The sequence below is a fragment of the Xyrauchen texanus genome, chromosome 21 (genome assembly GCF_025860055.1).
Source record: "Xyrauchen texanus isolate HMW12.3.18 chromosome 21, RBS_HiC_50CHRs, whole genome shotgun sequence".
Lineage (NCBI taxonomy): Eukaryota > Metazoa > Chordata > Actinopteri > Cypriniformes > Catostomidae > Xyrauchen > Xyrauchen texanus.
The window spans coordinates 35,603,786-35,631,541 of NC_068296.1; the positions used below are offsets into that span (position 1 = coordinate 35,603,786).

The following is a 27,756-nucleotide window of genomic DNA, read 5'->3' on the forward strand; positions in this document are numbered from 1 at the left end:
TCAAACTGTAACAAACATATAGTTCCTTTATTTAATATGTGACTCATATATTAATGCCAGGAAAGACCCATTGAGACACTCCTGTTTTTACTGAGAAAGCTATGATCAATGTTTCCTCTAAGCTGCTCGAGTGCATAGCCGTGCATTTGTAAACGTCGCTCCCATGCTGAAATAAAATCTATGCCAAAAGCAGACTCAAAAATATATGCAGCTAGAGATTTCTTGAATCAGAGCTAAATGATTCAACTGGAATCCATCCGCATGCACTTTGATTTGCAAAATCGAACTGAAATTTTCAGAATACGTGTAAAAATGCAAAGTGCTGATTAATTGGCAAAATAAGGAGCACATCCTAGAACAGTTCAGAGATTTCAAGTTCACAGCTGCACCAAACGTTTCCAATATTGAATAATCTAATCCTGTTAGCCTAAATATTTGCAAAATATTCAGTGGGGTTCAAAAGTCTCGATGTACATTGAAAATCTGGGCTTTAAATTCTATTTAAACCTGGAAATAAACAGAAAGTTAAATATAACAGTTAAATGGAAACACTTAATAATAAGGTTGTGTTTGTTAACATTAGTTAACTACAATAATTAACATGACGTAACCAATAACTATACTTTTAAAGCACTGGTTAATTTCAACATGCAGTACATTTTGAAGTTAATGTGATGCATTGACATTATACCTGTGTATGCTTTAATGCACTATGAACAAACACGAATAAACAATGAACAATAGTATTTTTTATTTATTATTTTAGAAATGAATTCAGTTAAAAATATTGTTCATTGTTAGTTCATGATACCTAATGCAAAAAGGGATAGTTGACCCAAAAATTAGAATTCTCTCATCATTTACTCACCCTCATGCCATCCCAGTTGTGTTGATGTTCTTTCTTCTGCAGAACACAATTGAAGATTTTTTGGAGAATATTTCAGCGCTGTAGGTCCATACAATGCACGTGAATGGTGACCAGAACTTTTAAGCTCCAAAAAGCATATAAAGGCAGCATAAACTTAATCCATACGACTCCAGTGGTTTAATCCATGTCTTCTGAAGTGATCCATTTGGTTTTGTTTGAGAACAGACCAAAATATAACTCCTTTTTCACTTTAAGTCTTGCCAATGCAGTCTCTAGACATGATCATGTTTTTAAGCTTGATTACACTGATGGATGCGCAGAGCGCTAGATGCCCTAAGTAAGTGTAACCGAGCTTGAAATCATGATCGGCATGGAGACTGTGGATTTCAAGATGTACAGTGAAAAAAGAGATAAGTTTTGGTCTGTTCACAGACAAAACTGACTGGATAGGTTTATAAGATATAGATTAAACCACTGGAGTCGTATGGATTAATTTTATCCTGCCTTTATGTGCTTTTTGGACCTTGAAATCTCTGGTCACCATTCACTTGTATTGTATGGACCTGTAGAGCTGAAATATTCTTCTAAAAATCTTCATTTGTGTTCAGCAGAAGAAGAAAGTCATATACATCTTGGGATGGCATGAGGGTGAGTAAATGATGAGAGAATTTTAAGTTTTGGGTGAACAATCCCTTTAAATTATGTTTAAAAAATACAACCTTAATTATATCATATTATTTCAAATGAATTTGAAATGTTTAGGATTCTTCACTATTTCTAATGTAAGCAAATTTGTGACATTGACCATGTTAATGTCACAAGATCTTTGGAGCATAAAATGATTACAAGTAAAGAATGTACTTAAGATTATACTTCAGTTCAGAAAATCACCTCTCCATTTCTCTCTCAGGATCCTGAAATTACACGCACTCTTACTCTCATCTCTAAAACCATCCAGTCTCTGGGCAGCTGGGGCAGCCTTTCCAAGAACAAACTGGTACGTCAACTATAAGTCATACAGTCCACTCATGTGCTGGGAAGGGAAGAACTTTCAGAAAGTCCCTTTTCATGTTTTTGTTGTGACCTTCTGGAATTGTTTTTTTCTTCAGTCTAGCTTTAAAGAAACCTATATGTACGATTTCTTCAAGTTATTCCAAGAAGACGAATGTATAGAAAAAGTTAAAAAGGTAAGTATTTTTAACAGACCTCCTCAACACACACAAGGAATATAGGTTAAAACAATCTTCTCACATAAGAGAGTCATTTCATGTCTATTTCCCTTTCAGTTCTTAGATGAGATCTCGTCTAATGTGTCAAAGGAGTCCAATGGAGTAGAGGACTCATTTGTGCTGAAGGAAGGGTATGTAGAAGATGGCAACTGATCAATTCTATTTGTAAATTCAGTTCAGTTTACCACATTATGAGTTTTCAGGAAGCCTAACATTTACATATGTGCGAATGATTTTTAACAGAGAGGTACATAAACGAGCCCAGGGCAGAAAGCGAATAGGAAAGAAGAACTTTAAGAAGCGCTGGTTACGAGTGACCAATCAAGAGCTGTCCTATCACAAGCAGAAAGGTGAGTGGATCCAAGACCACCTATTTCATTTTCTGTTTTAAAGCCATAAAATGTGCGTCCATCTGCAGACACTTGTTTTTGCTGACAGTTTTTGTATGGCAAGAGCTGAGCCTCCAGTTCTCCGTTTTACATTCATGTTTGTGTCGGCTCTGGATGTGAAACATTCTGTTTCCGCTAATTGACTTACGTAACCTTTATGTCATGGGTGTGTATTTATAAATGGGTTGGGAAATGAGTAAAAATGTTTTTGCCTACTTGCAATTTGTAGTATTGTGAATATTGTAAATCAGTGTGTTTTTTCAAATGGCATGGTGGCTCATTGGTTAGCACTGTCCCGGCTCAACTAGGGCCTTTCTGTGTGGAGTTTGCATGTTCTCCCTGTGTTTGTATGGGTTTCATCCGGGTGCTCCGGTTTCCCCCACAAGTCCAAAAACATGCAGGTTAAGTGAATTGGAGACTATAAATTGCCCCGTATGTGTGTGAATGAGAGTTCCCCCAGCCACTGGGGGTTGTGTCAGGAAGGGCATCCGGTGTATAACTTGTGCCAAATCAAATATATTTATGCAGACTATCACAAAGCGGACACTGCACCTATTCGGGACAAATGCTAGGAAAGAGAGAGTGTTTTTTAATGGCCAATGTCATTATCTTGAAATCCAGGTGTGTAATGGCCTATATAATGCTGATGGGTAGATACTTTTTGACAGTCATTACCTGAATTTGTTATGTCGAGCTGATAAGTGAGGACTCGCACTTCTTTTAAAGTTACTTTTAAGTTAAGATGAATCTACCGCATTTGTGGTATAATTTGAATTACCGCAAAAAATTATTTTAATGCAGGGATTCCCAACCTGGGGGGTCACCAGAGCTTCAAGGGGGGTCCCGAAGCACTCTCTATTTTGAGGTTTACAAGAAGAAAAAAATGCAATGTGTGAAAAAGTTAAAGCACAATCAAATAGTGGCATTTTGAGTATTTTAATCATGTATATATATAGTTGATTATGACATATAGGAAATATATACATACAGTATGTCTAACATACTGTAGACTGTTTTTTAAGGTGTGCATCTTGTGATAGCGGTAAGGATGCAGTTTATTTTTTAAAGACCGCACAATTGCTTGTACTAAAATGTACAGTACTGAGCAACAATCAAAACAACAGGTTAGCTATCCACACCAAATCAGTGACTATGGCAAAGCATCGTGGATTTATTTGGTTTTATTTATTCATTTATTATGTGGATTTATTGTGATTCAATTGTAGTGAATTTGGTTTCATTAGGCAGTGGAGAAAGTGTGAATTGTGTGTGAGAGACTAGCGAATGAAACATGCACAAACTGTGCGTGTGATTGTCCCTTGGTGTCAATCACAAAGACATTCTCCATGTCATTTCAACATTAACAGATGATATATGATACATTTCAGTATGTTGCATTATATCATTCAACATGACCTCTGATATTCATTCATGGTTTTTTCACGCTAAAAGTCAGAGCGTTGCACCCGCTCCCTTTGAATGGGCAGCTGCCGCGATCTGTCACACACAGCATTCAAAAACACGACTTCTGGTTCAAAACATTTGTGGAAACGTAGCTAATGGTAAAACGTATATATTATACGCAGTCTATGGACAATTATGTTGGTGTTCTCTGGAATAGACAGTCCTTTTTTTCCTCAACAAAATTCAGGAAGCTACAGTATATTCAGGCAGTGGGGTGCCGATGTTCCACATGCTCTGATGACATCATCATCATAGGATTATCGCAGGGCATTTCACATTATCCAGCAACTTAACGCATACAGTTTTTCCTCCTTATCGTTCTAAAGAGCCATCAGAGCTCCAAACACCCTCAGAATGTGGGTAAACCTAGGGAGTTTTTCCTTCGAACAAATAAAACATCAGGATATATTCTTTTCTAGTATTTTCTAATACTCTTGACAAATTTTACAAAATGTGATACTATCTGGGAATTTTGTATATCCATTTTTGATAGATATACATGCTGTAATAATGCTTGACGAAACGCCCATACATGTAAGAGTTAAATGGGGGTTACAGTGGGGTACTTACAATGGAAGTGAATGGGGCCAATTTTGGAGGGTTTTAAGGCAGAAAAGTGCAGTGTATGATTTTATAAAAACACTTACATTAATTCTTCTGTTAAACCTTGTGTATTATTAGAGCTGTAAAGTACCGTAGTTTAAATCCGCATTTAAAATTAGATGTAAGTTTACACAGAAAAGGTTCGTATTTTTGAGCATTTTACCTCGCATATTGTTTACGTCTTATGGCGTTACTTTTGACACAGTGAGTATTTTATTGTTTATGAATTGGCCCCTTTCACTTCCATTGTAAGTGCGTCACTGTAACCCAGATTTGTGCCTTTTTTAAAGAAAAGTTTATTTGTTTTAATCAACAATGTGCCACAAAAGCCGGTGGATTGAGCTTGACTTGCATTGTTTTGAAATATGCTTTTAATCTGCCAAGCAGACACAGTTATCAGATATAACTGATACTGACAATCTCAAAATTGCCAAATATCAGCTGATGATTAATCTGCCTGGCCAATATTTTGGTCTGTCACTATTGTACATGGTCTTTGATGGCAATGGACATTTTTAATATTAAAAATATACTGTAAAGCAACAATTTGTAAATATATTTACAGTATAACTGAACGGCAGTTCCTTTGTCCTGTGAAACGAGAGGCCAACATGTGATGTGAATTTCAAGGTCACCAACTTTTAATCTGGATGTCCACACACGTTACATGTTTACCGTTGTTGTCATAAACATAATTTGGCATTAAAATCTCTGCACAAGCCAGCATGCTGGTTTGACCTTCTTTTGCGTAGTGCTGGACTCTTTTAAATATACTGCTAAATAGTGTTGTCAAAAGTACCGGTACTTCGGTACCATGTTGAACAATACCAGTGTTTCTGCAGTACCGGTAGAACCGAGCACCGACTCAATTCTGTGACTCCATTGTTATTATTATATTGAATCTTTATCTATCTTTAATCTATATTTATGTTGAATCAAGTTAAACATGCTATTGTTTTAATGCACTGAAATGTAACATTTTAATAGGCTAAATAAGTGTGTTCAATAGCTTTGTGTGGTATCGAAATCGGTATCAAGAATCGTGGAATTTATGTGAATCGGTATCAACTAGATTGAGCAGATGATGGACTGGCCTCTGTAGACATGTTCCCTTCATTTATAACCATCCTGCATATAACTGATCGGAGAGGTCGGGAATGTTATGAGGTTATTCTGTCCGTGAAGTGGGAGCTTACAGCAGTTGCAGAAAGTGAACATAGGGCTATACTGGCTAAACTCAACTTAACCCCCTATAATTGTTGTAAATGTCTCTCTGGGGAGACAGCAAAGCATTAACATCTAATATGTCACCATCACACAAGCATGAGCTGCATCCAAAAGCTAAAGCAGCTGCCTTTCTGCTTTACTGCCCAGTCTGTCTGTGAGCAACTTTACATGGACATTCTCACACCGATTATGGTTAATTAGCCAGCATGTGTGGTCATGTCAACACCTTCAAGGAATATTCCTTGTACAATACAAGTTCAGCTTAATTGACAGCATTTGTTGCATAATGCTAATTTACCAGTTTTATTTAAAAATTCCAGTGAAGCACTTACAATGGAAGTAAAGGGGGTCAATCCGTTAATATACCCGCTGTTTCAAAAGTATAGCCACAAGACGTCAACACACCGAGCTCTATTTTCATGCAATTTTCAAAAGCTCAGAGGCAACTGAGGCTCTCAAGAGACCTCTAGTGTCATTTCACCGACACAACGTCTCGTTCCCTCCATCAGGGAAGGGGGGTTACAACAGTAACCTAGACGTTCTCCATGCACTTGTCGATGACAGGTGTATGATACGAGATATTTGTGTTGGAACTCCTGGAAGTGTCATGACGCAGATGTGTTTGCAGCATTGGATCTGTGCAGGTATGCCGTTAAGACCAATCCATTACATTTCGTAAAGATATTATGTCAACACGACATAATTTGTTTCCATCAACTATAATCGGTATATTTTTGATGCACTACAATTGGATGGAAACACAATGTCGACCGGTAGAAGGGAAGTTTGTGCGGATATACAATCACTGTTAATAGTACTAGCCATGATTTGTGTGTCAGTGGATGTAAATGACTAATAATACTTAAATTCTCTGTAACTTAACAGAGCCTACATCCATATCCTGAACCACATTTTCCTTGTGTATAAAAGGAACGTATCCCATTTAACAAGGATGCACAAAATTATGTAAATCCATCATTTTATTCTTCTAATTCATTTCAAAAAGTCAATTTACACTACCAACTTCTTATGAATGTGCTATCTTTGTTTATATCACTGGTGCTTGACAGGGAATGAACTGTATTATAGGATGCAGGTGGTGCTGGAGCAGATCCTCCATTGCACGTGCAATTGTGCCAAACCCACTTGCGTCTGGACTTGGTGTACACTTGCACAAAAATACTAAAACTTCCTGGCCATGCCCATTGACTTTGCGCTAATGAGTTAAGGCACATAAAAAATATTGTGCCCTATGTGTGTTAACATGATTTTAAAAGATAATTTATTATAATTTTTTATGGTGAGCAACATAATGCCACAAATGCTGAGCTTAACTTGTATTGAACCTTGAATATTCCTTTACAGATTTTCCTTTATCGCTGTAGCATCATAACTGATCGGCACACATAGATTTTTGCATTGCATGTACTGTAAACATCTTTACCGGTGTTCTTACCGGCTTATCCAGCGTGCCTTTTTATGACTGTTTGTTTTGACATCAAAAAACTGAATTCTGTAGTCAAATTTTTTTAATATGATTTTTTTTGTTGTTGTAGGTATCAGCGTATTTGTGTGAATGTAAACGTACTTGCATGCGTCACTCTGTGTATGAAGGCACCTCCTGAGGAAACTTTTCTTTTTTTTTTTACTGCTTTCAGCTGCTAATTCAGATGCCATTTTTATTCTTTTCACGAACCACACACACAGGATTAAGAGATACAGTATGTAGCAGTAAAGGATACATATATGTTGCCTTCAAAGACCAACCAGATGAGGGTTTCTCTGTAGACAGAAACTATCCTGCTTTACAAAAACGCAAAAAGAATTAACTACACCAACATTGCAGCAGAGAAAAACATAATCAAAGTTACTTACATTTAGGGTGGATTTTTAGTAACTGCAATTTTTGCACTCCGAATACTCTTAAGTCTAAACAGTCTGTCACAGAACAGATCATAGCCTGAAGGGGTTTCCACATAACTTGCATCAGTGTTGCCCAATACATTGGACTTTTTAGTTTGTCAGGTAAATTCATCTTGATTTAAGTATGATTAAGATATTTACTGGAAAACAAGAGTAAGATTTATGCGATGAAAACAACCGGTTTGTGGCAATGCAGACCAGATAAAACTTAGGAAAGAAGATCAATTACAAAGAGAACGTCATGGGCTGACATCCCTTAAACCTGCTTAAAAGTTGTGTATGTGTGTTCGGCTCTGGTTCTCAAGCATCTGTTTACTTTGGCTGTTCTGTGGGCAAAATGTTGCAAGTCAGCTGAGGAGATAAAATAGGAATTTATCAAATTTGTAGAATGAGCATGAGAAATAGCTGCGTGTTTGTGTTGGCTGGAATGCGTTACGGGTCAGTACATGATACAGTGAGATTTAGTGTCTGTTTATGAGCCACGGCACCCAGACATTTGAATGTGTATATGCAAGAAGCAGACACAAACATTCCCACCCACTGAGGTCTGCGCTCTGTAATTGTGTTTCATTTTAAATTAATTTAATAGCAACAGTGCATATTTAAGCAATATTATAGTTGCAATCATGTTGTTGTTCTGAATATCAGCATGGCTGTGATTCAGATTGAAGAACTAGAACTTTAATCTTCATCGTCCTTATAAATGTGATAAAAATAAAAACAAATAGATTTGTGTTTCTCATAAAAGTGATTAAAAGTGTTATTTAAACTGCATGAATGAATGTATATTTTTGTTTGTCCAGGGAAAGAAGCACTGTGTGTTATTCCTGTGAAAAACATCCTCGGAGTCGAGAAACTGGAAGAAAGTGCCTTTAATCGCAAAAACGTGAGTAGTTCTCAATTGCATTTGTGTGTTCTTGCAAATCCATGGCCATGTACACACTGCAGAGTTTCTGCAGTGACAGCTGAATTTAAACGCAGTAGTGAATCCCCCAAATTACGATTTTATGTATGTCCTGAACTTGTGAGAGTTGACATCTGGGCTGGGTATTGATACACATTTCTGATTCACAGTCTCTTGATTTCGATTTGATTTGATTGAATTTCTATTAATTTGGTATTATTAAACTTGCCGTGCTGCTATGGTACTTAAAATGCGTCTTACACAGGTGGAAAATCTAAGAATTTCCTTTCTAAGAAGTCCTTTCTCCATCATTTTATCATGGAAGCGCTGTTGTGTGTACAGTTATTTTATTTACTGAGATAACAGCCTCCGGATAATGGTCAACTACTATGTACCACCCATGAAATGTCCATGGGACTGCAACGTTGTAGTCTCCCATTGGTAGAAGGGCTCTGGTGTGTGTGTCTGTGTGTTTGTGGTGTGTGCATCACTTTAATGACTCCAGCCGGACACATTACAAAAGTTCCGCCCTTCCAACAAGTGTTTATGCTGCTTTATATTGAATTAATGGTAAATGCGTTAATCTCTATTTAGAAAATGTAACATGTAAAACTTTAATTAATCGCATGTGTTAATAAGTTAATTCTGACAGGTCTTAATATATACACATCATTACATGCTTATTGTTTACATGCATAATTTTTACTATTGATATATGGAACATGTGCTAAAACGGTACTGTCTCTTTAAGATAGCAGTTCGGCGAGTGTCTCACAGAAGTGTTTTGTTTGAGTGCAAATTACAGAGAGTGGAATCGAACGGCTTCTTTACCACTTCCGCACTATGTGTGATTAGTTAAATGTTTTTTTTTTTTGGTTTATAACTGACTGTTTTTCAGTGACAAATGGATTGTGTGGATCTCTTCTTTGGACACTCATAACACAGATCGAGTCAAACCAAACTTTTACTCTCAGAAAGCAATGATCTCTGCTGAATTGTTTTGACAAGATACTACTCAAACACTAGCATTGTTTGACTGCACTGGCATACTCCCATTGTAGAGTGTTGCACACTTAGTAAAAGATTGATCTTGGGATTTAAGAATCAATATCACGATTGTTCAAATGAAGATTGCGAATAATCGGAAAAATCTATATTTTCTCCCAGCCCTAATTTACATAGTGATATCACAGTACATTGTTTTTACGTCTCACTGCTGTAAACAAGAAAAATAAATGTCAACATTTTAACATTTGTAATATTAGCATGTTATATTAACAATCACCGACGTATTATTTAAAGTAAATTTCTATCAACAGAGGCACATGTTTTGTTTATTTGTTACTGTATCAGCAGTGTGTATGTGACCTATGTGTAACACGCAACACATATGTAATGTCCCCCTGTCTCTCGTGTGTTTTTTCCAGATGTTTCAGGCAATTCATTCAGAGAAGCCTCTGTACATTCAGGCAGGAAACTGCGTGGAAGCCAACAGCTGGATCGAGGTGTTGAGTCAGGTCAGCCGCTGTAACCAGGGGCGGCTCAGCGCATTTCACCCCTCCGCTTACGTGAGTGGATCTTGGTTATGCTGCAAGGAACCCAACGAGAATGCAGAGGGCTGCAAACCCTGCACTGCGTAAGAGATTGTAGTAACTAAATATATACAGTACTGTATATGATTAGAAATACATATACATTTTGTTGCTTTATGTCTGTGGATCTCAACTGGTAGGTCACAACCCAAAAATGGGTCTGTTCTGGTAGGGTCAGAGACAGAAGTGAAAAACTATGTTAAATGCAGCTAACCATATGTGACCTGCTCCATCATTTTGAGTCACTTTGACCCCCCAAAAAATGACACATTTTGAGTTAAATGCACTAAATAAAAGGAAAGTCTCAGCCAACATTTAAATGAATACTGTATATCTCGGCAGTGGTTTTGAGTAGAAACATAATTTATCATCAGAATCATCCTTCTTATCTTAGTGCATAAAACTTGTTGCAGGGTCAAAGTGACTCCAAATGTTGAAAGAGATGCTTCCAATATTTTTTGTTGTTGACTTCAAAGGCCTAGCCTCCAGTCAAATTCTATGATATATTGGCACAAATTAATTTGTCACATGGTAGAAGCTAGCCATATTTGTCAGATTAAATTGGCAGATATGGGCAGGTTGTGTGACATGCCCTCATCTTAAAAACTATTAACAAAACTATGCATGGTAAAAGAAAATATGACAAGGTCTACGTTAAATTGGGGTTTGGTACTGTGTTGGGTCGCCACTTGATGTCCAATGTAAAATCTGGGTTCTCTAGCTAAACCAGATGAAAACCACTGCGTTACGCAACTATACACAAACATACACAATGTTATTCGTGTTGAAACCGTGTATCGTATGCCTACTGTCTTTAATGTCTGACTCTGCAATATAGGACAGTCCTGGCTAATATTCAACTGGACATCGATTGTGACAGAGAGGCAGAACGAATCTTCTCTTTCTTCTCCTCCAACCTCTCCAGACTGCAAAAGATGGAGGGTTTGTATCATTTTAACATGCTTTTCACCCTTTGTTCTGAATCTTAATGTCAACATGCAATCAAAACTGACTCTATGTGCTTTAATACATGCATAATATTATGTTTTAATAATCTTTCATCAAAATGATAAACTTCTCCACCTCTGCATCAACCTTTTTTTTCTGCTGACATAACCAAGGCTACACAGGTGGGGAAAAATAATATTAACCAATAATAACCAATAATAATGTGTCCCTATGTGTTTCCATGTCCAATCAAACCAATCTATCCATTTAATCCCCAGTGGATATAATGAAGTCCCACCCTACAATGTTTCCCTCTGAATGTTCTGTTTCACCAAGAATTACAGTACCAATTAAAAGCTTTGGACACACGATTCGTGCTTTATTAGGACAGTTTTCACATATTTGAATTATAGTCTAAAATGGAAGTATAGAAGTATTGAAATTACATAGTTACCAAAAAAAAAAAAGAAATCAAAGTCCAATCAAAACTATCTTCAAAGTCACCAGCCTTTGTCTAGATTCCAGCTTTGCACACTTCAGCTATAAGCTACTTCATGAGGTACATCCTGAGATGCTTTTTAAACAATTTTGAACGATTTCCCATTTATGCTGGACACTTGATGACTGCTTTTCCTTTAAGGCTGAGTAGGGCTCAAGTGAATCAGTGAATCATTTATGTGAACTAGTTCATTTAAATGAACCATCCAAAAGAAATGACTTACTAAATTCAGAGTTCCCAATGCTAAATATAATTTATTTTAACCAGTTAATTTACAGTCCGAATAAACTGATTCACTTAAATTATTTGGTTTACCCAGCACTACATAAGAGAGAGAGAGAGATGACTGTTTTGGTTAGCGCATTTGTATTGTGAAGGCGACAACAGAGCAGAGAGTAATCAATGTGACTAATGTAGCGTTTTTTAACGCTACTTGTTGGAAAATGTAGCTTGTTACTGGACAAGCTACACTATTGTGAAATACTTTCAAGCAAAATGTGGTTAACTTAAGGCCCAGGTATACTTCGTTTCTGCGCATTCCAGATCGGCTCACGCCTTGTCGACCACGTTGCCTTGGTTTTACAACGTGTTTGTCACATACCCACTACAACAAAATTTTAATATACTTTTTTAGTACACTCAATAGCAGGTGCATGCGTCAGCGATGCCCACAGCCGAGGACCATGTGCGCGGGTCAAGAAAATATAGGTGGCGCGCTGCCAAGCCGCGCAACTGTTTTGATGACGCAATTTGCGTCACACATACTATGCATGGAGTGATCTGCAACGTGGACACCCAGAGTATACTTTGGCCTTTTAGTAGCATCACTTCTTTTAGTTAAGCACTCCCCAACACTGTAAACAATATATATTTGTCTACAAAACTAATTTCAAATTTTTTTAAATATTCCTTTAGATCAAATGGATTTTGAGATCATTAGAATCATATTTTAGGTCAAGTGTGTCCAAACTTTTACTGAGATTGTACGTCAAATTGTGTTACATCTGTCTTTAAACCTAAAAAATGAAAACCTTTTTCATTTTACCATGTTGGATAGTTAACAAGCCCAAAGGCTGTGTGCATTCAATACATGACTGCTGACCTGTGTGTGTGTGTGTGTGTCTCCAGATGCCTGTGCCGGTATGTCAGTGTATCTTGGGCAGCAAAAAGAGCAGGAGGAGTATTCAGCCTTCACTATACAGGACCCAAAAGAGACCTTTCGCACCATTAATGAGCTCAGAGCTGTGCTGGAAGACTTGCGGGCTCACCACGACTTAAAGGGGGCACTAACCGACGAACCCGGCACTATGTAAGACACTTACAACTTGTTCTAATTTTCATATATACAAATCTTAATTCAAAAGCAAGGGGTATGTTCGGAATAGCATTCTACCATATTACTTAGTATTTGTACTATTTTTGCTCTATGCAGTACACAATATGCACATTTTCTGTATGCTTGGAAAACCTGGATGACCTACACTCTGCTGGGTACTGTATCCCATGGTGCAATTTCCTAATTTTGTAATTATCGAAGCTCAACAAGTGAAAAATCACGAGTGCTTCAATGGCATGAAAATGCCAACACCAGTGGAGTAGTAGGCCTACTGCGGTCAGCTGCTTCTAAACAGTTTAATGTTGTAAAAACATGTGGATGCGTGAGACAAACAGTGTGTCGTGATAATGATAAAAATGAATAAAGCTGAGCACATCAGGATTTCATCAGGATTTTTCGACAGAAGAGAAGAGAGTGCAAAGATTTCCATACCCTCTGCAATGGGGAAATGAGAAAAGAATGGTCAGAGACCGACAAAACCACTGGCCAATGCCACTAGCCAACAGGGTAGTAGAGCATTAAAATATTGTCATCGAAATAAAAGTCATGCTCCTAATACCAACTGCCAGGAAACAATGTTTCTGTGAACATTAAAAAAATCAGCTCTTCTTCGCATCAAAGATCTGGGAAGAGAGCGAGGAAAGTTATAAGTTATAAAACCTGGCAAAGGTGTTAGGCGAACCCCAGCCTGCAGCCAGGTAGATGTCCTGCTAGGACACCTTTTGCCCAAGCCCAGGAGGAGGCCATGCTCCTGGTAGAGTGGTCCTTAACACCCATTGGACACTGCAACCCTTGTGAAACATAAGTGGGAGCAATGGCTTGGACAATCCCTGAGCTCTGAAGGCACATAACCATCCCTTGGCTTGAAAACTGCTTTTGACAAGCTGGGTCCAAATTCTAAGCAAGAATCATGTACTGACAAGGCCTGAAGATCCCCAACACATTTGACTGAAGCCAAGGCAAGTAACAGCAGGGTCTTTAGAGAGAGAACTCTCAAGCTTATTGCATCAAGTGGCTCAAACGGGGAACCTGTAAGCACATTCAATACAAGCGCTAAGTCCTAGACCGAGACAATAGTGGAGCCCAAGAATTTAACAACCAGTGGGTGTTTGCCCAGCAGTAGTGAGTCAGGCATCCAAACGATCTTGCAAGAAGTGATGCATCGGATGCACAGGGCAATGCACTGGGTCCACAACTTGGGAGGAAAACCAGTTATTGAAATCTTCAAGGCATATAGCTGCCTCGTTGAGGGGACTCAAAATAGTTTTGAGCACTGGCTGCAACAATCTATATGTGTCAGACGAGCCTCATTCAGGGGTCAAACATGAAGTTTCCACAAGCCGAGGATGCCATTTGTGATGCGTGCCTGCGAGCAGCTGCGAGAGCAGATCCAACTGGGGAGCATCCAACATTTCTATCAGCACGGGAACCATGAGCGGTTGGGATTCTTGCGTTTCGCTAGCCATAAGTGATCTTGGGCATCCAAGCCCAGCGAAGCTTGTGTCATGGAGTTACAGAGGCGTAGTCTCCGGGGAGACAAACAAGTCCACCATCAGCTTCCCTGAACACCAAATCCTCAGAACATCTGAGGGTAAAGTCTCCACACCCCTTGCTGATTCCCTGTTGCAAGAGAAAATCTGCACTTCAGTTCAGGTGACCGGGGATGTACATGACACGTATTGACAGGATACGTTTGAAGAAGTTGCCGCACCTGGCTCAACATTGGATGTGACCTTACTTCCCCCTGAAGGGTTGTCTGTCTGGATCAGTACGGGATAGCCCTGCATGACTGACCAAAAAGCTCTGAGAGCTAAGAAGACTACAAGCAGTTCCAGGTGATTGTGTCAGGCATCAAACCCAAGGCCCGCTGATTCGCAAGGCTCTACCTTGCATCGGTCAGACACGTCAACATGATCATAGAGTCGAGTTTCATGCCAAAGAAATAAACTTGCTGACTGGGCACCAACACAATTGACTTTTTAACATGGATTTTCTATTGAACATCTGGGTCTGGTACAAGGCTAAAACAGTCAAATCTACATAAAAGGCATTTGATAAGTACCAAAACTAAATGACGAATGTCTGGTAAAATGTTTTCAATTCTAAAAATCTGTTTGTTTTTATAAATACCAACACCTGGTAAATTAAATAGTCTGAATTTAAACAAACACCCATATACTAGTAAGCAGTATGCTAGTATTCCATTCCGAACATCCTTTGTATAAAGCTCATCAAACCAATACAGCTTAAAAAAATAATCTTATTTAAGATATCTTAATCCTATTCTTTTGAGGTACCATGAACAGTAAAAATGTAAACCAAAATATGTCAAATCCTGTGTTTAACAGGATTTGAAATTCTACATTTCAAGTGTAAATGCTGTACATTCTTTTTTTGCAGTGAGAATCCTATAGTGGGAAAGACAGCGTAACATTATGGCTGAGGGACCAAGTGGTACTGCTGGCCACGATAGCAAATGCCGCTGTGTTTGTCGACATAAAGAAATACAGCCCTGTGACAACGCTCAGAGAACGTTCAGAGAACCGCTGCTGTTTCACACGTGACTGAGTCTAACCTCTCCAGCAAAGGCCTGATGTGTGGTATTGTGCACATGGACAAATTTGGCCAGTCAATCATTGGAAAAATTGTGCTCTTTTCTATGTGTCCCATCTCAATCTTATTTCAGTTTTTTTAAGATTGTTTAGTAACCTAAAGTGTCAGTTGGCACAGTAAGAAAAGATTCTCATAGCTTCTTCTCCATTCCTAACCAGGCTGTGAAAGTCTAGACCCCAGGAGTCTGTGAGAAATTAGAGCTGCTATAATACTCTTTGAACGAACTCAATCTTTCTCTTTGTCATCAATCAGTTACATTTATTCTCAGAGAGTCTGTTCAGCCCTTGGCGGTTTGATCTTTTTGACAACAAAATAGCTGTATATCAAAGGGAATATTTGTTTTTATTATTATTATTATTTTTCCTTTTATCTCATCCCTCTTTCTGTCCTATCCCATGTGTGTGCATACATTTCTATCTGTAGTGGATAGAATTAATCTGCCTTATAAAGTCAGTGGAGGTACTTACAATCCCACATGTGTGTATGAATTAGGGACTAATGCAGAAGCACTTTAGATATTTGGAATATTCCAGATGAGATTGTTTTAGATACATGGTATCAACATTTTTTTCCCAATATTGATCAGTTACATGATCAGCTCTTGTGTAATGTTGTATAGATAACGTACATATCCTGTAGATTTTTACTAGCTATTTTTCTTACGCCAAAGAAGTTGTTTTGTAGGCTTTCATGACTTGAAAAAAGGTATACATGTAGTTTTCTAATTACATACATTTGAAAAAAGGAAAGCTTATCTATATTTCGTTGATGTACTTTTTTGGGGCATCGTCAATTTTGATAAATCATGAAGAAATGTTCAATTATTACATCTTTGTAATGTCCCCCATGACAAAAGTTGTGATATTTTAATTTTATGCTGTCACAATTATAGATTGTTTGTTCTGAATTCTGCTTGACAAGTTACAGTCACTGGTTTCATTTTTGCTTTTTCACAGTTTGTGTTGTTATTGTGGTCGGTTTAATATTGTCGATAAATCATAATTCCTACCAACTGATTAATACAGGTCTGCACATTGATTGGTTTCTTAAAGGGATAGTTCACCCAAAAAGTACAATTCTTTCATCATTTACTCACCCTCATGCCATCTCAGACGTGTAACGGTTTTTAGAAGAATATTGCAGCTCTGTAGGTCCATACCAACAAGTGAATGGTGGCCAGAACTTTGAAGCTCCAAAATGCACATAAATGCAGCATAAAAGTAATCCATATGACTGCAGTGGTTTAATCCAAGTCTTCAGAAGTGATATGATAAGTGTGGGGGAGAACAGATACATTTAAGTTATTTTTTACTGTCAATTTCCACTTTCACATTCTTCATGCATATTGCCACCTACTGGACAGGGAGGAGAATTTATAGTAAAAAAAGGATATAAATATTGATCTGTTTCTCACCCACACCTATCAAATCACTTCTGAAGACATGGATTTAACCGCTGGAGTCATGGATTTCATTTATGCTGTTTTTTATGCTTTTTGGACCGTCACTGTTTTGTTACCTTTTCACTTTATGGACCTCCAGAGCTGAAATATTCTTCTAAAACACTTCCTTTGTGTTCAGCAGAATAAATAATGTCATACACATCTGGGATGGCATGATGGTGAATAAATGATGAGAATTTTTATTTTTGGGTGAACTATCCTTTAATATTGGTGAGAAATAACCCCATTTCAAATCCTATAAGAACAAATACAGTAGGGTCCAAAAGTCATAGGCCACATTAATATTTAAGATTCTGCACTGTTTCTAGGTCAATAATGTAAGCAAATATGTGATTTTGACCATGTTAACTACTTTTACTAGGGCTTTCAACCGATTACAAACTGAATGAATTACATTATATGACGATTAATTAATCAAAATAATTGCAATTAATCACATAAATCAATATTCGCTAAAAAAGCCCAATATATAAAATAAATTATATAAATTATATAATTATATTAAATTATATAATAAAATAAATATAAAAATAGTTCAATATATAATGATTAAATAAATATAGATATACTGTATTTAGATAATTATAATTAGAAAATAAAATAAATATAATAATTCAGATAATTAAAATGCATTACAGTATTGTGGCAGAAAAAACAGCTTTAGAAGTCAGTATAGATAGTATATACACAGTCAACAGCAATCCAGTTTGCAATTAAATTCTTTAATCTGTCCGAGGTAGATTTATTATAAGGACTTTTCTAAGGATCTATGTACTTATGCGTCAGATGGACGCTTTGTAGTGTCTTATTTTGGTTGTGTTGCATCATAAACACAGCATTTTTGGATGCTATAAGCTATAGTTTGCAGCTTAGATAAACGCGTATCGAGATTCCTGCTTTCAGAATTGCACTCCATCCAGCTGTGTTTGATTGCAAGAACACTTCCTTATCTTGTGCTGTTTTCTGGCAGGAGTGTGGTGTGTTGCATGTACAGCAGGAGTTGCGATTACTGCCCTCTGCTGACTGAGACTCAAAAAACATGAAGGTGGCATTCAAGCTTGAATTGCCCCGATGTTTATGTTTTAAATATAATTAATCACACTGAATAAACACGTTCATCTGACAGTCCTAATAATTTATTACAATTCTGTATTAAATTAGAAAGAAAAAAAAAGACTTTTGGACCCCAGTGTTTGTGATCACAGAAGAAAATTTGTTCTATTTGGCATACTTGTGGTCTGCAAACGTCTATTCCTAATAGCTGAAATAAACTAAACTAAACATTCTAAACAGAATGACAGTATCTAGTTTAAAACTGAAGTGTACTTGGCATGATCATTGCTAACCAGTTATGTTCCCTTAAAACAAGACAACTTATCAATATCAGAGAATCTTATCTCCAAACATATGAAAAGAAAAACTTCCAGCTGCTAATCTAGGAACATAAGGACCAAAAAAGTTTGGTTTTCTTTGACGTGGCATCTCAGAGCAAGGAATCCGTTTCTGACATACTTCAAAATATTAATTTGCAACATTTCTTTTTTTCTTTTCTTTTTTTAAGGATATATACGAATAATAGGTTTCAGAATATTCTATTCAGTACACACACAGGACTGTGTAAGTGAAGTTTAATTTATGTGCCTCTCAAAAAATACATATTTTCATAATTAAGTATTAGACTGCAGAAAGATTTATTCAACATTGATAAAGAAAATGGGAACACATGAACAATTATGCAACATTTACCTTCCAGTTAAAATATTTGGTGTCAAAAATGTGTAATGTCTATATTTATATTTTCATAAATACAGTATGTGATGTGTTGATTTTCATAGCACACTGTGAACTGAATGATGTCAAAAGATGTTAATGCATTGATCAAATGGTACGTGGTTTTTAATCTGGTACTCTGGGGCTCCAGTGAGCGTCAGTAGAAATGTGGTAGTGATCTTCCTCAATTCATAACAGTGGTGCAGTCTTACATTATACTTGTCTGATCCAATTTAGTGGTTTCTGTGGCTACATCGTTTAAAAGGACAGAAATCACCACAACCAGCATCCAGTGGACTTTGAAGACCCCCATCCCAGACTAAAGATATTTATTTAAAATTCCCAATTAAGCACTTGCCTTTGAGTGGACAGAAATAATGCATACAATGTCCTTTTTATTTTCTTGAAGTCCATAATTAATGTATAATGGTATGGATCTACAATCACCATATCATAGGTGATTGTATACATATTTCATACTGCTATGTGCTCCTGTTATGTTTGTGCACAAATCCCAGCCCATTGAGCTAAAATGGTGTAATTGGGTAGAGTAACTCACCCTTTTGAAAACCTTGTAGTTTGAAATATGCATTTCTAAAATTATATTTTTAGATCAGTAATGTAGGTCTGTCAGCTCCTTCAATTATTTGCACAGATTTGAATTTTTTTTATGTTTACCCCACTATCATTCCTCTTCCAATGTGTTACTAACTGTACTGGACATGTTTGCTTAATTGTGTTATTTAAATGTTTTTCTACCATTATTTTCACAAAACAAGCTCATGTAATTTCCCTGTTATTAGTTCTGTGGAATTAATTTGCAATAAATATATTGTTTGTGTGATTTCTGTTTTGTGTGTGTCGTGGCAGTATTCTCAACAGAGTGATAAACTGACCTGTGCAATGGTTTTGCACTGATAAGGTGGATTGCCTGCAGTAATAACAGAAAACAGTGAATGGTTTAGTATGTAATTTAATTTCATATAACAATTAAAATCATAAAGTTGCCCCAAAATATATTTGCTGCAACCTAGTTAGAATGTCATTGCATTATTGAAGGGGCGCTACTGTAACACTTCAGGCATCAACAAAGAAGACATGGTTACTGACCCATACTGGCAGTCTCAACATTATCAAATATAAACCGATTAATCAGTCTCTCGCTACTTTTCATGCAAGGTGACAAACATTGGAAAGTGATGAATCATGTAGTGAATTACATGTGCAAAATCTCCAGTCCCAGTTTATAGCCTATAAGGTGTACTTAACACCCCTTAAACTCTAAGGGTTCAAAGTGGGTCGCTATATTGTGAAAATGTTTATATTTACATATTTGGCAGACGCTTTTAGTCGAAGTGACTTACAGGGACCGCAGTCTATGTTCTCGCACTGAGAAGATGAACCATTCATAAAACGCTACTTGCGTGTGTTTGCAGCCCAGGCACACGAGGCAGCTGTTATGACCATCAGAAGTGGAGAGAAATCGACCGCATCCAAGAACTACACAGAGGAAGGGCATCTTGACAACACCTGCTGTGTATTGCTCATTTATGAGTGGAAACTTAAACTCTTTTAGGAGGAGAAACACTCTTTCAGGTAATGGAAGCACCCAGGGGCGTGGACTGCACAGCGTGCAGAGAGGAGAATGCCGCTGAAATGCGCCGTAGATCCAACAGCAGTGCTTATCGCCAGTCGAGGTGAGTGGAACAGTGGTGATCTCAGCTTTGCTGTTGCACAACCGCTCGGCTCTGAAGAAAAAATCTGTCTGACATTCGCTCGCCCGCTCCCCTTTATACCCTTATGTCCGAGGGCGGGGCATGCAAATTCTGTCTGCCAACTTGACATTGGCCTTTTCTCAGGTTCAGAGGTACTCGAGGCTCTCAGAAGAGACCTCTTGTGTCACTAAAATCGACACAACATCGAGTGAGTGACAGAAGGGGAACCATCACTTCTGCATTTATGTAGCATAAAATAACTTAATAAGACCTCAAAATATCCGCGTCACAAATTAGCGCCCCCTTTGAAGTAATGGGGTAGAAATATTTATATAGAAAAAATTAAAGTCATTCGCATAGCACCAAAATGGACAAGTCATATATCAAATGAAAGCTCTCATTCTCAGGAATGTAACTGTATAGTTTCTGTAAGTCATCAAATACAAATGTCTCTTTTACGCTTCAATAGCTGCTGCTATTAGCCCCAAATAGTTAACAACTTTATATCTGCTTTTACCTTAGGGAGTTTTCTAGAAACATGAGCCATTTTTACTTGTCTGTGAGCTTTGCTGAATAATTCAATGTTATATCTTAAATGTCCAGAACAAAATATGCCATCCAGCAAGCATGCTAAACAAATTATCGGAAATATGTTATCGACTACTGTTGATAAAATGTTTTATTGCCACAAAGGGGAGGATCTCGGTTTTCTAACAACACCTATATTGAGCTTTTAGTCCACTTAGAGCCTGAGATATTGAATGAAACAATAATGGTGCTTGAACTGAAAATTAGACTGAATGTCTATGGACGAGCACATCTGTGTGGGCTAAAATGCATTAGAGCACCACCTACATTTCAGATCTGTATATTGTTATGGAATTTAACAGAGAGAAAAAAATGTTTTTGTGCTTGCTGCCATCTAGTGGAATAAAATGAGACTTTCCAAAGTGAGGCAAAGTGACCAAATATCTGTGCCATTAAACCGTTTGAGTTATTATTCTGGTAGCTAGCTAAACTCACTGAGCTCTTTATTAGAAACACTATAGTCCTAATAAAGTGCCTGATATGGTCTTCTGTTGTTGTAGCACAAACACATGAAGGTTTGACGTGTTGTGCATTGTGGGATGCTATTCTGCTCACTACAATTGTACAGAATGGTTATCGTTGCCATTCTGTCAGCTCGACCCAGTCTGGCCATTCTCTGTTGATCTCTTTCATCAACAAGGCATTTCCATCCGCTGAACACATTTTCCCCATTCTGATGGTTGATGTGAACATTAACTGAAGCTCTTGACACGTATCTGTATATCTGCACACAATTGGCAGATTCGATAATTGCATCAATAAGTAGGTGTACAGGTGTAACTAATAAAGTGCTCAGTGTATAACATGTATATATCTGATTTGTTCAGGAATATTCTCTTCAACTGTTGTTCCGCCATGACAGTTAATAACTTTTTTAAATAATAAATGTGCACCCAAGGTGTATTCAAGATCAAAACTATTTTAATAATGGATATCAGGGATAATTGTAACACTTTGCTCATTTATTCCTAAAATGCTTAGCCTAAAGCGGAGCAATTTTTCCTAAAACATCTTTGACTAACTGTTACATAATTATATTACAAAGTACATTTATAATTTAAAGTTAAAGTGTGTAATTTTTGCACTAGCTCCACCAAACAAAATTGCAAAAATAAGCATGGTTTTCAAACAGCTTTCCAAAAAGACCCCATCTGCTGTTGATCGAACAAAAGTTACAACTTCAGCTTTAATTGAGTCTGATACAATTAAACTAGAAGTGCACAATGGTGAGAATTGTAACAATACACAAAATTGCTCTATAAAGCCAATAGAAGTATTTCTATGTGTACATAATAATGTTAAACGATACAAAACACCTCCTTTAACATCCACAGTTTATGAAGAACAGGCCTTTTCGTGACTTCAGAATACATTTATAATATTGCCAGGCCAGAAAAAAAAGAGATTGTTGCTTAAAATTATGCATGATTTGAATTATTGTAGACCTATATAAAATTATCATCTCAATAATAATGGAGGAAATAATCTTAAGGATGAAATGTACTTATTTTTAAAGTATCTGAAACTGAAATGAGTTCAAGTCTGCATTAATTGTGGGAGGAGGATTGAATAAATGGCCATAGTGAGAGCATCCGGTGCTATGTTATTACTGTTTATTACCATTATATTACCATTATTATCTTGGCTATAATTATTTGTCATTGACCACAATACAAAATTGAATCTGTCCAGCCCGCAGAGTGACCCCCTTCAAAAAGCTCTCACATTTTGCCAAAATGCAGCAAAAAGAAAAGGACATAGCCTGCTGTAGTGACTAGAAATCTGTGTATTACGGTAGATACATACAGAGGAAGACAATTACACCTATTCATTGCAATCAGCATCACTAATTTGACTGGCTAACTCACAGAAAGAATAGTTTTACATCTGTAAAATCAGTTGATTTCGGTTTAAAAGAAACCACATGTGTAAAATTGGCTTTTATAAGTTGCATTGACTAGGGACAAGGTCATTATCACAAAGCTGTGTGCAGTTTCTCACGAAAATACAGATAAAACTGTAAAATATGAACTGTGGCAATTGTCTTTACAACACATGGTTGTTGCATGTGGAATTCACACTGTGATGACCTTAAAAGTGCATTTACACAAGCACCATCCCAAATTCCAATTCTTTCCGACCCTGTCCTGCCGTATTCAAACTATGAAAACTCTGCTGAATTTCCCCACTTCGCCTCCAGCGCAAATGAAAACACACAAGAAAGTATTGTTTGTGTGCAACCGCTCGCATTTTGAATTGAAACATTCGCTGTCAAGAATAATACGAGGAGATCTGTCCTATTTAAACATTGCCGAGGATAAATAGAAAATCATATTCTTTTTAAAGCCTATGGTTCCACTTTTAAAAATGTTATATTAGTAACATTATCACTGCAGGAAACTCATTACGTGGGTTTAAATGACCTAATTCTATTATCAGTGTAAATATGAGTCAGAACAGACTTGTGAACACAGTGTTGAATGGTGATTTGAAATGTGGTTGAAATTACATTTCTAGATTACATTGATAGTTGAGGGATAAAAAGAAATCAATAAAATGATGCATGTATAGACATTTTTAGTAGACTGATTAAACTATTGGGAGTGTAAAAAGTGTGTTTGAAGAAGGTTTCATTTTCACAAGGCCAAAAGCGCCCTTAGTTGAAGAAGCATACTGTTGAGTGTGCTAACGCTGGAGTCTTTGGTAGTTGGAGAGATATTAGGATTTACATGTTCATGCTACAGTGCAAAACAGTACGGTTTAATGGATCAGTAAAGTGTCATAAATGATGGATTTTCACCTCCAAAGTGTGTTTCTTCAACAATGAGTCATACAGCTCATTAAGATTGATGAATGTTTTTATGTCCTCTGACCTTAAAAAATCCACATTTTACACCCTTGCAAGCTGAGCAATGCCAAGAACAAAAATGCTTTTCCGTCAAAGTCAGATTTATTGCCATTTTTTACACATTGCAGAATGATGGAGAAAATACAACTGTGGTTCCTTCAGGACTACTATATTGGCAGTGAAATTTTGTGTTTTGAAAATGTTTCTGCTTCAGTTGTTGTGGTGTTGATACACATTGTTTCTAGATTATTGTTCAGAGTGATCAGATGCATTTTAAATAATTGCAAAAAAACTTAATTAGACCAAAAAATTTCACTCTTTTTTTTTGTCCTGGCACAAAATTACCAACTAGCATCATTTCACTAATCATATCAGCAGCACCTGGGAAAGTGTGAATGAGTACTAGTCAGATGAAATCACTCTATCATTCTGATTGGATTATAAGAGCTGACTGATTGCTATAAAAGGAGGGAAGAAGTGCTTCCAATCATTGTGTTCTTGTTAGCTAAAGAAAGACATGCAGCCATCGTCGTTTTGCATCAAAATGGCCTCACTTGCAAGGAAATTGCTGCAAAGAATATTGCACCTGAAAAGTGCAAAGAACATTGCATATTGATGATCAATATTGACCGGATCATCAAGAACTTAAAAGAGAGAGGTTCAACTGCAGTGAAGAAGGCTTCGGGACGTCCCAGAGTGAACAGCAAGTGCCAGGACTGTCTCCTCCTGAGGAATCAGCAATGGAATCGTGTCACCACCAGTGCAGAGCTTGCTCAATATTGGCAGCAGGTTGGTCCGAGTGCATCTGCATGCACAGTGAAGTGAAGACTTTTGGACAACGGCCTGGCATCAAGAAGGGCAGCAAAGAAGCCACTTCTCTCCAAGAAAAACATAAAGTACAGACTGAAATTCTGCAGGAAGTACAAGGATTGGACAGCAGAAGACTGGTACAAAGTTATTTTCTCTGATGAAGCCCCCTTCCGACTGTTTGGGACATCAGGAAAATCGATAGTCCGGAGAAGAAAAGGGGAATGATGAGTCCTGTGTCGTGCCAACAGTGAAGCATCCACCATGTGTGGGGTTGCTTTTTAGGGACTTAAGGGAGTGGGCTCTCACAATTCTGCTCAAAAACACTGCCATGAATAAAGAATGGTATCATCCTGCCAGAGCAACTTCTCCCAATGTTCCAGGAGCAATTTGGTGATGATCCGTGCATTTTCCAGCATGGAGCACCATGTCACAAGGCAAGAGTAATCATGAAGTGGCTCGGAGATCATTACATTGAAATTTTGGATCCGTGGTCAGGCAACTTCCCGGATCTTAATCCCAAAGAGAACCTGTGGTCAATCCTCAAAAGGCGAGTAGACAAGCAGAAGCCCACAAATTAGCCCACACTAATAAGGCTAGAATGGATCGCCATCAGTCAGGATTTGGCCCAGAAGCTGATATTCAGCATGCCAAAGCGAATTGCAGAGGTTATGAAGAACAAGGGTCAACACTGTAAATATTGACTCTTTGCATAAATTGAGTGTTTTTGCCAATAAAAGCCTTTAAAACTTATGAAACACTTATCGTTGTTTTCAAGTATACCATAGAAACATGTGAAAAAATAATCTACAAATATTGAAGCAGTAAACTTTGCAAAACACAACATTTATGTAATTGCCATTACTTTTGGCCACAGCTGTACAGTGCATTTACCATGTAGGAAATTGCTACAATAAATTGCAGACGGTTAACCTAACTTTTATATAAAACACTATAATCTTCAGAGACTTCCTCTCACATCAGGATTTCGGTTATTTGATGACTGAAGAGCAATTTATGACTTCTGCTCTACCCAATTGGAATGGCCCATTAATAAACACCAGGCTGTAAGAAGCCTGCTCCAGAGGCCTGTCTCTTGAAGCAAGTTAACAGATCCAAACCAATTTAGATTTGGTTCAGCTTGGGGCTGGGATATGGTTATCGAAGCCACAAGCAACCATCCAACTAGGAACCCCCTTTAACTTTTTGCCATATGACTTGGGTGGGGCAGTATGGCTCCAAAAAATAAATCACAGTAAATGGAGTAAGTCATCTTGTTGTACTCAGTGGGCCTGAATCACTGAACATTCACTTGACTGTTCAAGGAACTGAGCACCTTTTTTGTTTCTTTTTGTGCTGGTTCCACCTAACGGCTGGAGTTTGTTTTGTGGAATATTTCTTGCAAGACATTGGAGTTACAATGCAAACAGAAGATATAAGGAAATTCCTGTTTCACATTTTTGCCCTTAATTTACTGCCTTTGATATATCAAAAATATGTTCACAATTTAGCTTATTCAATGTCTTGGTATAAGGTTGCCTAAATTTGGTGGCAGTAACATGAATCCATTAGGAGAAGTATTCAAAAGTTCAGAGTAATGTTCAAAAAATATTCAAACAAATCCAAAATAGCCAACTTTCTGTTGAGTGGGCCTAATGACTATAATTATAAAAGTTGTCTGGCTTTATTAGAATTATATATGTACCAATTTTGGTGACTGTTGGTGAAAATGGGGGTGCTACAGAGGACGTCATACACACCCATTTTAAATAGGGTTCTACAGAGCCCCCCTACATGCCCATGCGTGAACTTTCGCCCAGACCTAATGGCCAATGACTCTGATGTGTGTGCAACATTTCATGCAATTGTAAGTTATACTTGGAGGAGTATTAAAATGTTCAGAGTCTGCAATTTAAAAACAAATGCACATTAAATCCAAATTGGCCAACTTCCTTTTTGGCAGAGCTAATGACTGAAATTTTAAAAGTTGTCCAGCTTGATGAGTACAATATATATATATAGCAAGTTTGGTGACCATAGTAGAAACTGACCCCACCTCTTTATTCAAAAGGTGGTGCAACAGAGCTCCCCAGCCACGCCCATGTGTTAACTTTTGCCGAGGCCTAATGGCAGACAACTCTGATGGGTGTGCAAAGTACAATGAAAATTCAAGCATGCCAAGTACCTCAAAAACATGTGAATATACATAAAAAATAATAATTACATTTAATGCATTACCATGGCAACACTAGTTAAGATATCAAGAATCCCTTCAGAATTTTAAATCTGCACTGTCTTGACATTTTTTTTTTTGAAGCAATTCAGGTAAAAATATGAGGGATATTTCAGTCTATTAAAAGTGCCACACTTCCTTCCGCCAGTTGGTGGTGCTATGACCGTGACCCACAATAGCCACGTCAATGTAATCAGCCCACAAGGCCAAATGTTTGGATCAATTTGGATTTACACTCACCTAAAGGATTATTAGGAACACCATACTAATACTGTGTTTGACCCCCTTTCGCCTTCAGAACTGCCTTAATTCTACGTGGCATTGATTCAACAAGGTGCTGAAAGCATTCTTTAGAAATGTTGGCCCATATTGATAGGAGAGCGTCTTGCAGTTGATGGAGATTTGTGGGATGCACATCCAGGGCACGAAGCTCCCGTTCCACCACATCCCAAAGATGCTCTATTGGGTTGAGATCTGGTGAGTGTGGGGGCCATTTTAGTACAGTGAACTCATTGTCATGTTCAAGAAACCAATTTGAAATGATTCAAGCTTTGTGACATGGTGCATTATCCTGCTGGAAGTAGCCATCCGAGGATGGGTACATGGTGGACATAAAGGGATGGACATGGTCAGAAACAATGCTCAGGTAGGACGTGGCATTTAAACGATGCCCAATTGGCACTAAGGGGCCTAAAGTGTGCCAAGAAAACATCCCCACACCATTACACCACCACCACC

At 37.5% G+C, this 27,756-nt stretch overlaps 1 protein-coding gene across 1 annotated transcript in view; it reads left to right on the forward strand.

Annotated features, from left to right (window-relative positions):
- The window catches only part of LOC127661515 (ras GTPase-activating protein 2-like), a 75,800-nt gene extending 56,135 nt beyond the window's left edge, over positions 1 to 19,665 (forward strand). The window contains exons 16-24 of the mRNA XM_052152253.1: positions 1,779 to 1,865; positions 1,978 to 2,055; positions 2,155 to 2,228; positions 2,341 to 2,447; positions 8,507 to 8,589; positions 10,035 to 10,243; positions 11,038 to 11,141; positions 12,775 to 12,955; positions 15,383 to 19,665. Coding sequence (XP_052008213.1) covers positions 1,779 to 1,865; positions 1,978 to 2,055; positions 2,155 to 2,228; positions 2,341 to 2,447; positions 8,507 to 8,589; positions 10,035 to 10,243; positions 11,038 to 11,141; positions 12,775 to 12,955; positions 15,383 to 15,413 — 954 coding nt within the window. The 3' untranslated portion in view covers positions 15,414 to 19,665. The remainder of the gene's footprint in view (positions 1 to 1,778; positions 1,866 to 1,977; positions 2,056 to 2,154; positions 2,229 to 2,340; positions 2,448 to 8,506; positions 8,590 to 10,034; positions 10,244 to 11,037; positions 11,142 to 12,774; positions 12,956 to 15,382) is intronic.
- The last annotated feature ends 8,091 nt before the right edge of the window (positions 19,666 to 27,756 follow it).